Source organism: Peromyscus eremicus, chromosome 19 (assembly GCF_949786415.1).
Source record: "Peromyscus eremicus chromosome 19, PerEre_H2_v1, whole genome shotgun sequence".
Taxonomy (NCBI): domain Eukaryota; kingdom Metazoa; phylum Chordata; class Mammalia; order Rodentia; family Cricetidae; genus Peromyscus; species Peromyscus eremicus.
The window spans coordinates 51,608,533-51,622,496 of record NC_081435.1 but is presented as its reverse complement, the minus strand read 5'-3'; the positions used below and the strand labels follow the sequence as shown (position 1 = coordinate 51,622,496).

Here is a 13,964-nt window from a genome sequence, read left to right as displayed (position 1 = left end):
GGAGTTTCCTGCTTGCCTAGAAAGGAGGATTTGTCTGACATTTTTAACACTTTACTAGTATGTATAGACCCACAGAGATCTTTAAAAAAGGACTTCTTAAAACAAACAAAAAATTGTGTTTCTATATTTATCACAATTAACTGGATTAATTATGATGTTCAATTATTTACAAATAATTGAATTATCAGTTATTTCAGGAAAATACAACCTCATTGTGTTATTATACAGTCCACATTGAATAAATATACCATTCTTGTTCATTAAAGAAACTCCTTATAAAAGATGCTACCTGTGGATCACTCACCAAACAAACAGCATAAGCCTTCGGTACAATAGCTGTGGAATGGGAGCTGAGAGTCCGGGAGTGGGCCAAGCCCTTGTCATGTTGAGTGCACCAGGCAGATGCAGTTGATGGAGACTGTCATCTCTAAAATACACTTTTCTTAAAATCACTGCCTACCATCACTAATAAGTCAGAACCAAGACACTACTTAAAGAATTTAGTGAGTATTCGTTTTGGCAGCACATATACTAAAACTGGAACCATCAAGAGATTAGCATGGCCCCTGTGCAAGGTTGGCAATCAAAATAATAAAGCATTCTATATTTTAAAAAAATTTTAGTGATATTTAAATGAAAATTTTAATTTCTATAAGGTACTAAATCCTTAATGAAAATTTCCAAATTAAATTCCAAATCCAAAAGTACATTTAAAATTATGCCCTGATCATTTTTTGGTAATCTTTTTTTAAGCTGCTTTTAATTTACGGGTGTTAAGATTTTGAACAGTATTATAGTTTTAGCTTTTGGAGTCAGCTAGACCTGAAATTAAACCCAGTCATTTTTACCATCTAGAAAACGAGAGATGGTGTCTCTCACAGATTCATACACTAGATCTGTGTGTGTGCACTTGCAAAATGGGAAAAACCATGTTTACTGCCTTGGGCCTCTGTATACCTAAATGAACGTGTTTGCAATAAACACAGCACAGAAACCCCCAAGTAGTATTGCATATTGGTAGAGTAAGCAATAAAGGCCCAAAAGGAGGGAGAAATTGGGTAGGCAGTTTAGGGGAAAAAGACTTCCAAGAGAAGTACAGTTTTCTCTAGACAAAACCCAAAAATGTCCTTGAGCCCCTGGCTGCCTCTCCACAGCCAGAGATGCCAGAAATTTGGAAGGCTCTGATCTCTAATTTAGTTCCTAAATGATTTTAGGGTCACCTCTTCAGAGGTGGGTGTGTTAGAGTAAGCAATAAAGGCCCATTAAGCAAAATCTTGTCCCTGGTCCATGACCTGACACTCCACTTAGCTAAAGAACCACCCCTCGAAGGACAGCTCACGGTAGCCCGTGGTAAGGACGCAGGCAGAACAAGTCCTTTAAGGGGATATTGCACTTTTCCTTCCCAGAATGCTCACCCCTACAACTGTAGTTTACTGGCTGGCAGCCATGCAGCTTTGTACAACGGCCCCTTTTCTGAATTACTCAGAACTATCCATTTCCCCTTTCTTCCTTCTATGTCTTTGCTAAGCAGGGATTAACACTTTGGGCCTCCCCAACATTTTAGGCTTTCTTATTTTTCCCTAAAGCATCCTCCCAGCTATGTGGATGCTTGCCTGTCAAGTGTCTGACCTTCAGCACAGGACAGCTTACACAGTATGAGCCCTCCCCACCCCCATTCTCCTCCAGGAAGCTGTTGAGATTTACAGCTTGCTTGCCATGGCATTTTTTCTTTTAAACTCTAATAAAATTGTCCTTGAGCTTCCATTTGAGTCCATTCTTAAATTATTTATTAATTACACTAAGAGCTCCAAGAAGTGGATCCTAATTTCCCATGTATCAATTTAAGACTCTACTTTGAACCCACAGATCCATCTTACACCAGTGTACACAGTAGGTGCTAACTACAAGCAAGGAGCTTCCAGTTACAACTAACCTTTGGCCTAACCTTCCTTCTACTTCCCAAAGACAGCTGGAAAGGAAGCTGTTGTGTTTCTTGATGGGTGAATCCTAGTTTGCACCCTGCTGTTAGCTCAGAGGAAGTTAACTTTCACTTGGGATCTGTTTAAAGACATGCAGTGCCTAGCCTGGTTCTGTTGTGTGTCCCTGTTCTTCGCCACAGACTATTCTGATATGAAAATCCAGGCACACCTTCTGCTTGCCCTGTTAATTCACTCCATCAAGCCTGTCCAACCCTTTACCAACCCCACTGCCTCAATGTCCTGGACATTGTGAGACAGAATCTGCCTGACTCCACCTGAAACTAGAAATAGCTAACACTGGCCCTTTCGTATATTAGTTAATAAATGCCTGCATAATTAGTAAGCACACCTATAAGCAAAATATCTAGAAAAAAATTAGAAAAAAGTGCTGATGTTGTGACTAGCAGAAGTGATGAGTCAGAATTCTATAATAAGGTGTTATGAATTCTGGGGAAACACTCTTATTGACCTCGAGGCATCTACAGGTCTGTGGAAAAACTCTAAGTACTCCATTCTGACAGGGAAAGGCAGTACTTGAAAGAGAGGGAGGAAGAACTCTTCCATAATATATATTCTTCAGAACTAGTTGTCTTTCCCAAGCCTGTCCTCATGAACTTACAAGACTGGGAAAAAAGAGAGAAATGTTTGCTATGATTGCTCTTTCCATAAATGTGAATTGAAGTTTTAAGCACTTGTCAAGGTAAAAGCATTTTCACACAGCAAGCTTAGCATCATGGACAGAAAAAAGCAAGGCAGTTGAGCCCCCTTACTGTGTACACAATAAATCAGCCCCAGCAGGGCACGAGGGGTGGGGGTGGGGGTGGGGGTGTGGAAGAGTCACCTTTAAGCCCATGGACACTGCTGCTCAACTTCCCCTTCTCAGTACTCCTTAGGCTCTACCAAGTGTGTCATGGGTGTAAGAGGCCATTTTCAATCTAAATCTTGTTAGAGATTAATAAGCAAACATTTTCTTGCTTATTATGCAATTTATCATGACGAAAAGTACATTGGACTCCTCAAGGCTACATGCTGATACATTCATTTATTCAGAGCTGTGGAGAGAAAGTCATACTAATCTTTGTGACAGAAAGGATGTAATAGCAAGATTTAAATTACCTACTGAAAACTATAGGATTTATGTCTCTTGACATACTCTCTGTAGATGAGGCATATATACATGTTTACTTTGCTGATATAAGCTTGATGTAAACTTATTTTAAAAACAAAAGTGTTAACACTAAAACTAAAATGAAACCTACCATTCATTCCAGGTAACAGAACAGAGTATATAAACTTGTAAAATTGGGTTTGGTCATATTTGAAAACAAACTACCATATTGGATAATTAAACATATTACATGCTTCTCATGACAAAGCAAGAGTGCTTCAGGACATGCAGCCCATGCTGTGTTCTCCTGCGGGTACACAACAGCGAGTCAGGAGGAGGCTAAAGGTAGAAAATATGTTCTGGAGATTTGCACAAAGACCAGCAGCCTTGTACTATTGGTGTAAACGTATAGGCCAGCATTCCCTCCTAATTTCAAAAGTCACCTGAGAAATATCTGCTGCCCTCCTTTACCAGAAACCGTTCTGGCCACTAATCCATAAAACTGCTCATTTGCCAGTTTGTAATCTGTTGAACACTGGAACCATCACAACAACATCACCACTTACACAACTACCATAGTAACGTCATCAGTCTCTTAATGTTCTGGTTAGCTTTTATTTTCAACCTGAGTCACCTGGCTGCCTCTATTAGACTGTGTTGTGGGCATGTCTGCAGGACATCGTCTTGATTGCTAACTGATGTAGAAGGACTGTGGGCAATACCATCCCTGGGTAGGTGGGTGCTATGCGTGTAGGAAAGCTAGCTCAGCATGAGCCAAAGCCAGGCCAGAGCATGAGCAATCAGCATTCCTCCATGGTTTTGGCTTCAAGGTCCTCCCTTGACTTCTCTCAGTGACGGACTGTGACTTGGAAAGTATAAAGGAAATAAGCCCTTTCTGTTCTAAGTTGGTTTTCGACAGAATGTTTATCATAGTAACAGAGAAACAAATGAAAACACTTAAGATGTGCTAACCACTCCTCTCAGTTCTTTGCAAACATAATCTCATTTAGCATCAACCTTTTTTGAAAGAGATACTTTAATTCCATTCAGGTAGCTGGGGAGACCTAGAGGTGACATTAGAAAACATGGAGGTGTGACAAGAGGTAAAAGAGGAAAGCAGCTGTCTAGGTTTGCAGTGAATACTCTCCTCCTACCAGTTAACCTGGGGCACTGGGCAATGGATGGCTAATCTGTCGGCAAAGTCACAGCACTGTATTCCAGCCTTCAGTTGCCTCTCCGGCCTCCACTTAGTGTACTGAGCACATCGAGCAGAGAGACAGCAGGTCCCCACGCGCTGTAACCAGAGGGAACTGTGGCATAAGGGAAAGCAGCCATGAAGCAAAGAGAGATCATTTTAGTTTTTAAAAAGGTCAACGATGACAACACTGGTATGTCATTCATTCTTATAGAGAGAGGCATCATGGGACAATTGAGGAATTTCTACCACTTTATATTCACTAGGATGAACTACTTTAAAAAGTAGACAGAAAAATGGAAATCTTGTTTGTACAGTGCTGAAGATAATGAAAATTCAGCTGCTATGAAAAATTGTTTGGTAGCTCCTGGAAAATTTAAACCTGGAATTATAAGCCCTAGTAATTCCACTCTGAAAATGAAAATGAGTTCCCACATAAACACTTACATACGAACGTTCACAGTAGCTCTGTTCACAAGACCAAAAGGTGAAAAATAGCTACATGTCTATCAACAGATAAACAAGACACTGTCTAACAGTAGGTGGGATGGAATCCAGCTAAAATACAAAATAAAACAGTGAAACACACTACAATAGGAACAGACTCTAAGAGGGATAAGTGAAAGAAGTGAATCATCAAAGACTACAGGATGCACGGTTCATTTCTGTGAACTACCCAGGACAGGCAATTGAAGAAAGGCCGAAGATTAGTGTTTCCTAAGGCGTGTAGACAGGAATGGGAAAAACTGCTTAATGGACAACGGTGGCTATTGGGGTCAGCACTACTGGGGACTAGGCAGTTGTGAAGGCTGTACATGGTCAGTTTAGGTAGTTGTGATGGCTGTACATGGTCAGTTTAGGTAGCTGTGATGGCTGTACATTGTCAGTTTGCTTTAGTTGATAATCACCAAGTTTATACCACTTGCATAATACACCCAAAAGAGAGGTGTTTTCCTGGAATCAGGAGACTGGGTTCTAAGGGAGCACCAATGCCCATCTTTACCGCCACAACTCCTAGTCAGTTTATCAGCAAGTGTTCCCACTCATTTCAGGTTAGCAACTCTTTCTGTACACTTTCCTCTTTTGTTATTTTTAAAATGATGATTATGGTATATTAAAAATTTAATGCATTTCATTTACTTAGTGAGTGTGCATCAGGGGAGATCATAGGACAACTTGCAGAAATTGGTTCTTTTCTTCCATCATATGGGGCCAAGAGATTGAACTTCAGATTGTCAGTTTTGGTGGCAAGTATCTGTGCTCACTGAGCCATCCTACCTTCCCAACTCCAATCATCATACAACTTGTCACTGACTACATGCAAAGGAAATGCCAATAAGGTTAATTTAAAAATTAACAGGAATGTAGAGGAGCAAGTCTCCAAATTGTCTAGCCCAATCTTCTATTAGTAAAACAGTTTTGACCTAGTACCAATTATGCCTATCATTTTTCTTATAAACAATATGTTTACATAATTATTAATCAGTAATGTCTCAAGGTATAGTAAACACAATTTGAAAATTATGTAATAGATCATTCATTGTCTCAAGCTACATCTCAATTTTCTGTTTTGTTGAGTTTGTATTGTTATGTTTTGTTTTTGTTTTTTGAGACAGGGTCTTACTGTCTGGCTTTGAACTTGGAGCAATCCTCCGGAATTGGCATACTGAGTGCTGTGGCAACCAGTATGGCTACCATGCCCCGTGGATTTACTGCTGATTAAACACACAGTGTCTAAAGTCTAACCAATACCTCCAACAGCAACACACTAACGCACTGGAATTCACACCTACTTGGCAAGTTGTTTCTCCGCGTCTGCACACAGCTCCAGAAGCCCCATCAGAACAGCGGACACATCCATGTAAGGCTCCCACACAGTGAACCCTCGTCCAATCAGGTCAATGGCGGTTCTCCGGATGGTGCTATGAGGAGGAAGTTTGGGACTCGGTGGCTGCAGCAGAAGAAATGTCAGTGCCTTACCTAAAAAATAAAAAAAAATAAAAAATCAGAGTATTAAGTATACTTTGAAAATATAAGTATACTTCAATTTTTTTCCAAAAAAGGGTTTGATCAACAAAACCATAAAAGATTTTAAACTTATACTTTGTTTAGCCCTTAGGCTACAATATTTTATGGTATATTCTTAAGTGCTTAATTACATAATAATTATATATAAATACATACTTCTACACTGAAAAATGAATGGCCTATCTCCCAATGCTCCTTTCAACTCAGTATTACAAATTAAAGATGGTTCAAATAATGTAATGTAGGATTTTCACATTTCTACCCTTTCTATCATATCTAACACAGGGCATGGGCAAACACATCCATCAGGAGGTCTTGTCTTTAGAGGTAATATCAGTAGAAGGCTACACAAGGCACCATGTGAGACTCGAGGTTGGAGACATTTCTTTCCACATGCTGGTACATTTACAATAATAATCTTCATACAAGTTTATTATATAAATATAAAAATAGCATAATACAATTTCTAAATCTGATCAAACCATTTAGCTTTGGATGAACATGTGTCCTTTTATGGTGAAGGTTGAGCCTAGTAACAGTTAGTTCACTCAAGCTCAGTGGCCAGCAACTACAAAGGCCCATTCACTTCAAAAGGCATTTTGACATTCATAAAGAAACCACTAGAAGTCATGGGAACTTTATTTATTTATTTAGTTAGTTAGTTAGTTAGTTAGTTAGTTAGTTAGTTAGTTATTTGGAGTTTTTTGTTTGTTTATGTTTTCTGAGACAAATTCTCTCTGTCAGGCCCTGACTGTCTATCTTAGAATTCACTATGTAGACCAGGCTGGCCTCAAAGGCACAGAGATCAGCCTCTCTGCCTCCCAGGTGATAGAATCAAAGGCATATGCCACCACCCGAGGCTAAGAAAACTAATTTTGAAGAGCTGCTTTTGTTTGCTCTCTGGAGAAGTTGCAAAGCAGTTCCTAAATCACAGAACAAACAAGCTGCTGAGAAAGAGAAGCCCAGGCATCAGGTGCACACAGAGGGTTAACCATGCTTGCCTGACTTTTAGAGACCGTGACTTCAGTTACCCCCGAGCCTCAGTGTCCTTGTCTAAGAAGTAGTGGCAATGATGGCTTTCTCTGACGAAAGGTCCAAGGGTGGACTGTGCTGAAGCTACAGAACGTATCAGCCAGCTAACCACCCTAGAAAGTGCTCAAAACATGGCATGCAAGACTCATGAAGAACATGTTCAATTATCTCTGCTTTGCTGTTTAATATTGCCTTCCTTTCCTTATTTATTTATTGTGTGTGTGGATGAAGTCAGAGACAGCTTCTGGGAGATGGTTCTTGCCTTCTACTATGTGAGTACTGGGAATCAAATTCAAGTGACCAGGCTTGGAAGCACACGCCTTTACCTGCTGAGCCATCTCACTGGCCCAATCCATCCATTTTCTAAAAAGAACATGGTGCATAAATTGTAATATATCTGACACAAAAATTAATTATTTAATCTTAAATAGTCAACCACTGAGTAGAATGGCTTGAAATGGAGGTGAAAAGGAAAAGTTCTCTAAGTCTGAGTCTATGGAAGCATTCTGTGTACTGGTGGTTCTGAACTTCTCAGTCACAGAACCTTTTAAAAATCTGTTGGAAAAAAATGAATAAATAAAATGTGCATACATACAATGGAATTTTATTCAGTTATAAGGAAAAATCAAGACATTTACAGGAAAATAGATGGAAATGGAAAGCACATTAAGTAACTCAAATTCAGAAAAACAGATACCACATTCTCTCATATGCAGATCTTAGATTTTAATTTTTATACATGTTTCTAGGGGTGCAGGTGTAGCTCATAAAACTAAAAAAGGAAGCATCAAAGTAGGAAAGAGATGTCTTTGGGAGGCAGGGAGAGTACAGATCACGTGTGACCTTAAAGTAGAAGGGAGGGTAGCTGCTGCATGTAACCCTGCTGGCCTGAGTTTGGTCCCTGGGCATAGGGAAGCTGTCTTCTGACACTGTCTGTATGCTGTGGCCTGGCAGGCTCCCACCTACACCCCACACCTACACACAATAAATAAGCAGGGTGGCTATGGGGGAGGGAAGAAGGCCAGCAAAGGGAGGTCAGCAGGACAGAGGGAAGGAATGGGGCAGGAGGAGCAACAAAAAAAAAAAAGAACATGTGAAAGTGTGTGTCACAGCAAAACCAACACTTCACTAAAGAAAAAAAACTTGTATATATACAATGCTGGATACCAAAGCATTTCCCCTGGAACACTACATTCGTAGACACAGCCACCAATTCTGTGTCAGAATGGCAAAGCAGCCATGACTATGGGTTCACTACGCATGCATGAAACTAAACAAGCATACACAAAAGATCTCTGAGAAAAAAAAAATCCCCCGATAAATATTTCATATGGGATTTATGAATTTACCCATGTCCAACCATGTCAATGAACTAGTAAACCTTCATGCTTTGCTTTTGGGACAAAGAATTAATACATTCCTTTTAAAAAAGTAATCCACTCTTCTCTACACTCTGGCCATTTTTTTTTTAAACATTTCTGTGCATTTCCCTTTTCCTCTGTTAATTGTACTAGCCTCTTGAGGGCAGGTATGGTGGTATTTTATTTGTACTGAAATGTGACTTTTAATTGTATGTTAATAAATAAAGTTGCCTGGGGGTCAGAGCTATTAGAGCCATAGCAAGAGCGTGGTGGTGGTGGCACACGCCTTTAATCCCAGCACTTGGTAGACAGAGCTAGGTAGATCTCTGTGTGTAAAAGGATACAGCCAACATTGGAGACACACGCCTTTAATCTCAATCCCAACCATAGAAGACCTGGAAGTCTCTACAGACAGGCAGTGACGAGGCAGTCATGTGTTTGGGTTTACAACCAATGAGAAGGCAGAACAGAAAGACTATATAAAGACAAACACACAGGAAGTAGGTCTCTTTCGGAGAGGTCTCTTGGCTCAAGAGGCTAGCTGCAGGGTAAGGCTCTTAGCTCTGATCTCTTGGCTTTCTTCTTTGCATTGGTTCTGTGTTTCTTATTTAATAAGATGGTTGGTTACATCTACAGGCAGGAACTGTGTTTCTTGTAGCTCTCTGCATCTTCCAACTTCCTCATCACAGAACACACTAGTGCCTATCATGGACTTCAGATCTGCCTCTTCTGCATGTGCATTTCTAATGCATCCCCGACGCAGTAAGTCAGAATGCTGGTACAAAATGACAAGGAAACTGTCACCTTCCTGCGTGTTTTCAGGAAGTCGTAGAAGCTGCAGAGAAATCCATCCTGCTGTTCTCTGCAGAAGCAGGAATGGCTTCCAGTCTCAGCACTCTGGCCTCCTAAGGCAAAGGGGAGTAGGGTTCCTAGACACAATGTTTTAAGCATCTCAGTGGCCATCTCCCCTCACTGCAGGCTGCCACATGTGTTACAGAATTTTGTCTACGTTTGTGGCCCAATGTCCAACAGAGACAGGTGTTGGTTCTAGAGGCAGAGTTCACATTCAGCTGGGCAGAATGGATCACAGAGTTCCCTGGCAGACTCAAGAAAGAGAGAATCCCAGGTGAACAGGCAGGGCTGGGAGGTTGTGCTGGCCTTTTCCAATATGTATTACTCTCATTGGTTTAATAAAGAGCCAAATGGCCAATAGCTAGGCAGGAAAAAGTTAGGCAGGAGAGCCAGACTGAGAGAACACTGGGAAGAAGCGGGGGCAGAGGAGTCACCAGCCAGATGCAGAGAAAGCAGGAGATGTATGTGCTGTGTTGAAAAAAGGTACCACCACGAAAAGTGAAAAGTAGCAGTGTATTTCACAGTCCTTTGTGATTATCTCAGACTTTCAGCTTTAATATTTGTCCCCGAGTTTTATTTTATGGTAAAAGAAATCATATTATCTGGTGCCCAATGTGGGGTGCCATTTGTAGATGGGGTTTTTCTTTCCTGCTAGTCAGCTCTGTCCCACCAGACGGCTCCCAAATAACCACACAGAGACTTATTAATTATAAATGCTCAGCTTATAGCTTAGCCTTGTTATTAACTAGCTCTTACAACTTAAATTAACCCATATTTCTTATCTATGCTCTATCACGTGGTGGTACCTTTTTTCAACACAGCACATACATCTCCTGCTTTCTCTGCATCTGGCTGGTGACTCCTCTGCCCCCGCTTCTTCCCAGTGTTCTCTCAGTCTGGCTCTCCTGCCTAACTTTTTCCTGCCTAGCTATTGGCCATTTGGCTCTTTATTAAACCAATGAGAGTAATACATATTCAGTGTACAAAAGGATTATTCTACAGCATTTCTCCCTTTTTTTCTAATTAAATAGGAAGGTTTTAACTTTAACATAGTAAAACTATATATAACAAAAACAGTTATCAAGTAAGAATAACAGTTACAATATTTAGTCCATTGGTATTTGGAAAAATTAGAGAAAATACTCTATTATCTTTGTCAGTCTGAAGTTTTATATCTAATTTACCTTTTATCATAACTAAGAAAAACTTTAAGTCTGATTATTTAGTCTTTAACTCCAAAAAAGACCCCAGAAGGGTGTAATATTACCCAATGACAGGGACATCTGGCTGCCTTGACAGTCACCCAAAGTTATTAAGATGTAAGAGCTAGTTAGTAACAAGCCTAAGCTATCAGCCAATCATTTATAATTAATAAGAAGTCTCTGTGTGGTTATTTGGGAGCTGGCTGGGAGGACAGAGCTGACTGTGGGGCAGAAAAATTCCACCTAAACACATGAATACTAAATTATGGACCTGGCTGCTCTCCAAGTGCCTCTATCTGGAAATGCTAAGGACAGCTTCCTCACAACTCAGATATATTCTTCCTGAGAACAATAACAACAAATATTAATAACAAAACAATAAGAGACTGACTTCTTAGTATTTCCTATCACTGTTTTGGTGCAGTTGAAAGGGCAGCCTGGAAGAGGTGACCACATGGCTTTGAATGAAATGGCAGGAAGGAGAAACCAGCAAGGGTTTCTTAGAAGACTCTGGTCCCTGTAATGGTCCTTCAGAGTGCCTGCTCCTCTCACATGTGGTGGTGACCAGGCATTGAAGGTAAAGATGGTGCCTGATGGGAAACATAAGGTCTCTGAAGCACCATTGCCTATGCATCGTTCCACTCAAGAACCTTCTGCAGTTGAAAGTGTAGTCTCCAGATAACAAAGATTCCAATCATTATGCCAGGGCAAGATTCACAGATCTGGGAACCCATGTGGAAGGCATCGAAAGAGAACAGAGAGAAATGGTCATCTTCACAATGGTTTTTTTTTTTTTAAGTCTATTAATAAGAAAATGTTTGCTCCTTTTTGATGAACTCTTTTGGAATTACAAAGACTTACAAATGCCAAAACTCTACATCTGTCTCAGAAAACTCATTCAAAAACAACATAACATAAATCACAGATGCTACAAAGATTTACTGAATTAACTCTTTTGGTTTCAAAACATGTTGTTCAGTAAAGATGCTGAGGACTCTCCTGTGTACCAGTCTTTTGAGCCACTAACCAGCTCCCAAAACATGATATAGAGACTTATTATTAGTTATGAATGTTTGGCCTTAGTTTATGCTCATTTCTAGCCATCCTTTTTTCTTTAACTTAAATTAATCTGTTTCTCTTCATCTACATTTTGCTTCAGGGCTTACCTTTCTTTCCTTCAGTATATCTTACTTTCACTGCTTCTTAATGTCAGTCTGTCTGGATGCTACCAGCTTTTGGCTCCAGGCATCTTCCTCTCTTTCTCCCTCATTCTCTTCTCCTTCTTCTCTCTCTCTCCCATTCTTTTCCAGCCTAGATCTCACCTCTCATTTATGCTCTCTGGCTGCCAGCCCCTGCCTATCTTTTTTCTACCTAGCTATTTGCCATTCAGCATATTATTAGACCAATCAGGTGCCTAAGGCAGGCAAAGTGAAACAAATGCAGCACATCTTTACATTATTAAACAAATGCAGCATAAGCAAATGTAACATATCTTTGCCTAGTTAAAGTAATATTCCACAACACTACTGTTAATCAGCAATAATGGCATCAATGCCCTAAAGGAACTTTAAGTAAGAATTAGCTAATCAGAGGCAAAAGTAAATGGAAGAAAACATTCCAAGCAAAGCAAAACACAGCAAGATCTGGGAACTACATAGAGCACTGTATGTCTTTCTTTGAACAGAAAGTGGTATAGGGTATGTAGCAAGCAATTTCTGCCACTCCTCCCTGCTTATATTAGAATGAAATTCTCTCTCTCTCTCTCTCTCTCTCTCTCTCTCTCTCTCTCTCTCTCTCCCTCTCTCTCTCTCTCTCTCTCTTTTTCCCTCCCTCCTTCCCTCTCTCCCATTTCTTCATCCCTCTACCCCACCCACCTATGGTGCTAGGAATTGAAGGCAGGCATCACTCATGCTAAACACATAGTCTACACTGAGCCATACATTAAGTATTTAACAAACAACATCCTAACCTCTGACACTTACTCTAGTTTCTTTTTAGATTTGTTTTTATTTTTACTTATGTGTACAGGTGTGGCAGCCTGAAAGTCAGAATAGGCATTGAATCCCCTGAAGCTGGAGTTAAAGGTAAGCCCTCTCATGTAGAGCTGGGATTCAAACTCAGGCCTGAGCCATAACTCCAGTCTCCAGGTCTCCAGCCAGGCATTTGTTCTCCCTTTAATAGTAATTTTATTTATTCATTTATTTTTCAACCTGATAAAGGTTCAACATTCCCTTGGTCATGTGAAGTTGTAAAAAGTACTTCCTTCTCTGGCATAGACTTAGCACAATGTTTCATACACAACTGCAGCTTTGGCAAATATTGAGAATTGCTTGATGCTGTGTGTGTTCAGCACAGCCAACCAATCCTGCTTCCCAAGAGTCACCTACAACCTGTCTTAGCTCATGGCCCAGTTCCTGTGGTTCTAAGGGAAAATGAGAAAGATATCAACAGTAAGTTATTTATCTTAAAAGAAGTTATTAAATGAAAAAGAATGCTTATTTAAGGTAATAATGGGCTTACTATTTTCTTGGTAAAATTATATTCTTAAAATTTTGACAGAATACAGAAATTGTAAATAAAATTATAAATAATAGTATTTTCTAATGTTCATATAATACAAAAAAATTGAAACAGTTCTAAATTTCCTCAAATAGAATTAAATATAATTCTATAAATTTTTACTGGTTTATGGTACTTAAAACACTGCAAAGCACAGGCACTTTGAGAGATTTAATGATTTCTCTATAACTCACAAACACGAAATCCTACTACTGGCCACCGGTCTGGACTACACACACCAAGGGACTCTACCTCAACTCACCACAGACTGAAATTATACATTATTTTGTGCAATCTGGAGGCGCAATCAAGGTCAAATGATGGCATTCTTGCCGCCCCATAAGACAGTGAGTGGTACAGATGGCAGCAGTTTCATAGTGAGGATCAGCGTGTAGTGTGCCACCATCACCTCCGTGTAGCCGAGTGTACAAACACACTGCCAAGTTCAGACAGATGCAGAACCCAGGAGAACAAAATAAAAGCTGAACACAAAAAAGCCCGGCACTGGATAAATAACAATTAACTTGGAGCCTCTGGCTGTTGAGAAAATTCTGTCAACATGCAGCCAACAGTAATATCAATAGTTAATATTTTAGTGTTATTTTACCTTATTTCTTATTTTTTGAATGATATCAACTTTAATCTTAA

General features: G+C 39.9%; 1 protein-coding gene and 1 non-coding gene across 2 annotated transcripts in view; one reads left to right on the top strand and one right to left on the bottom strand.

Moving 5' to 3' along the window:
- Positions 1-13,964, bottom strand: part of Wdr7 (WD repeat domain 7) — a 290,638-nt gene that overhangs the window by 76,335 nt on the left and 200,339 nt on the right. Inside the window, exon 21 of the mRNA XM_059246685.1 lies at positions 6,076-6,262. Within this exon, the coding sequence (XP_059102668.1) occupies positions 6,076-6,262 (187 nt within the window). The remainder of the gene's footprint in view (positions 1-6,075; positions 6,263-13,964) is intronic.
- On the top strand, positions 508-611 carry LOC131896249 (U6 spliceosomal RNA). The gene has a single exon (XR_009375409.1). It is a non-coding gene; the product is annotated as a U6 spliceosomal RNA (small nuclear RNA).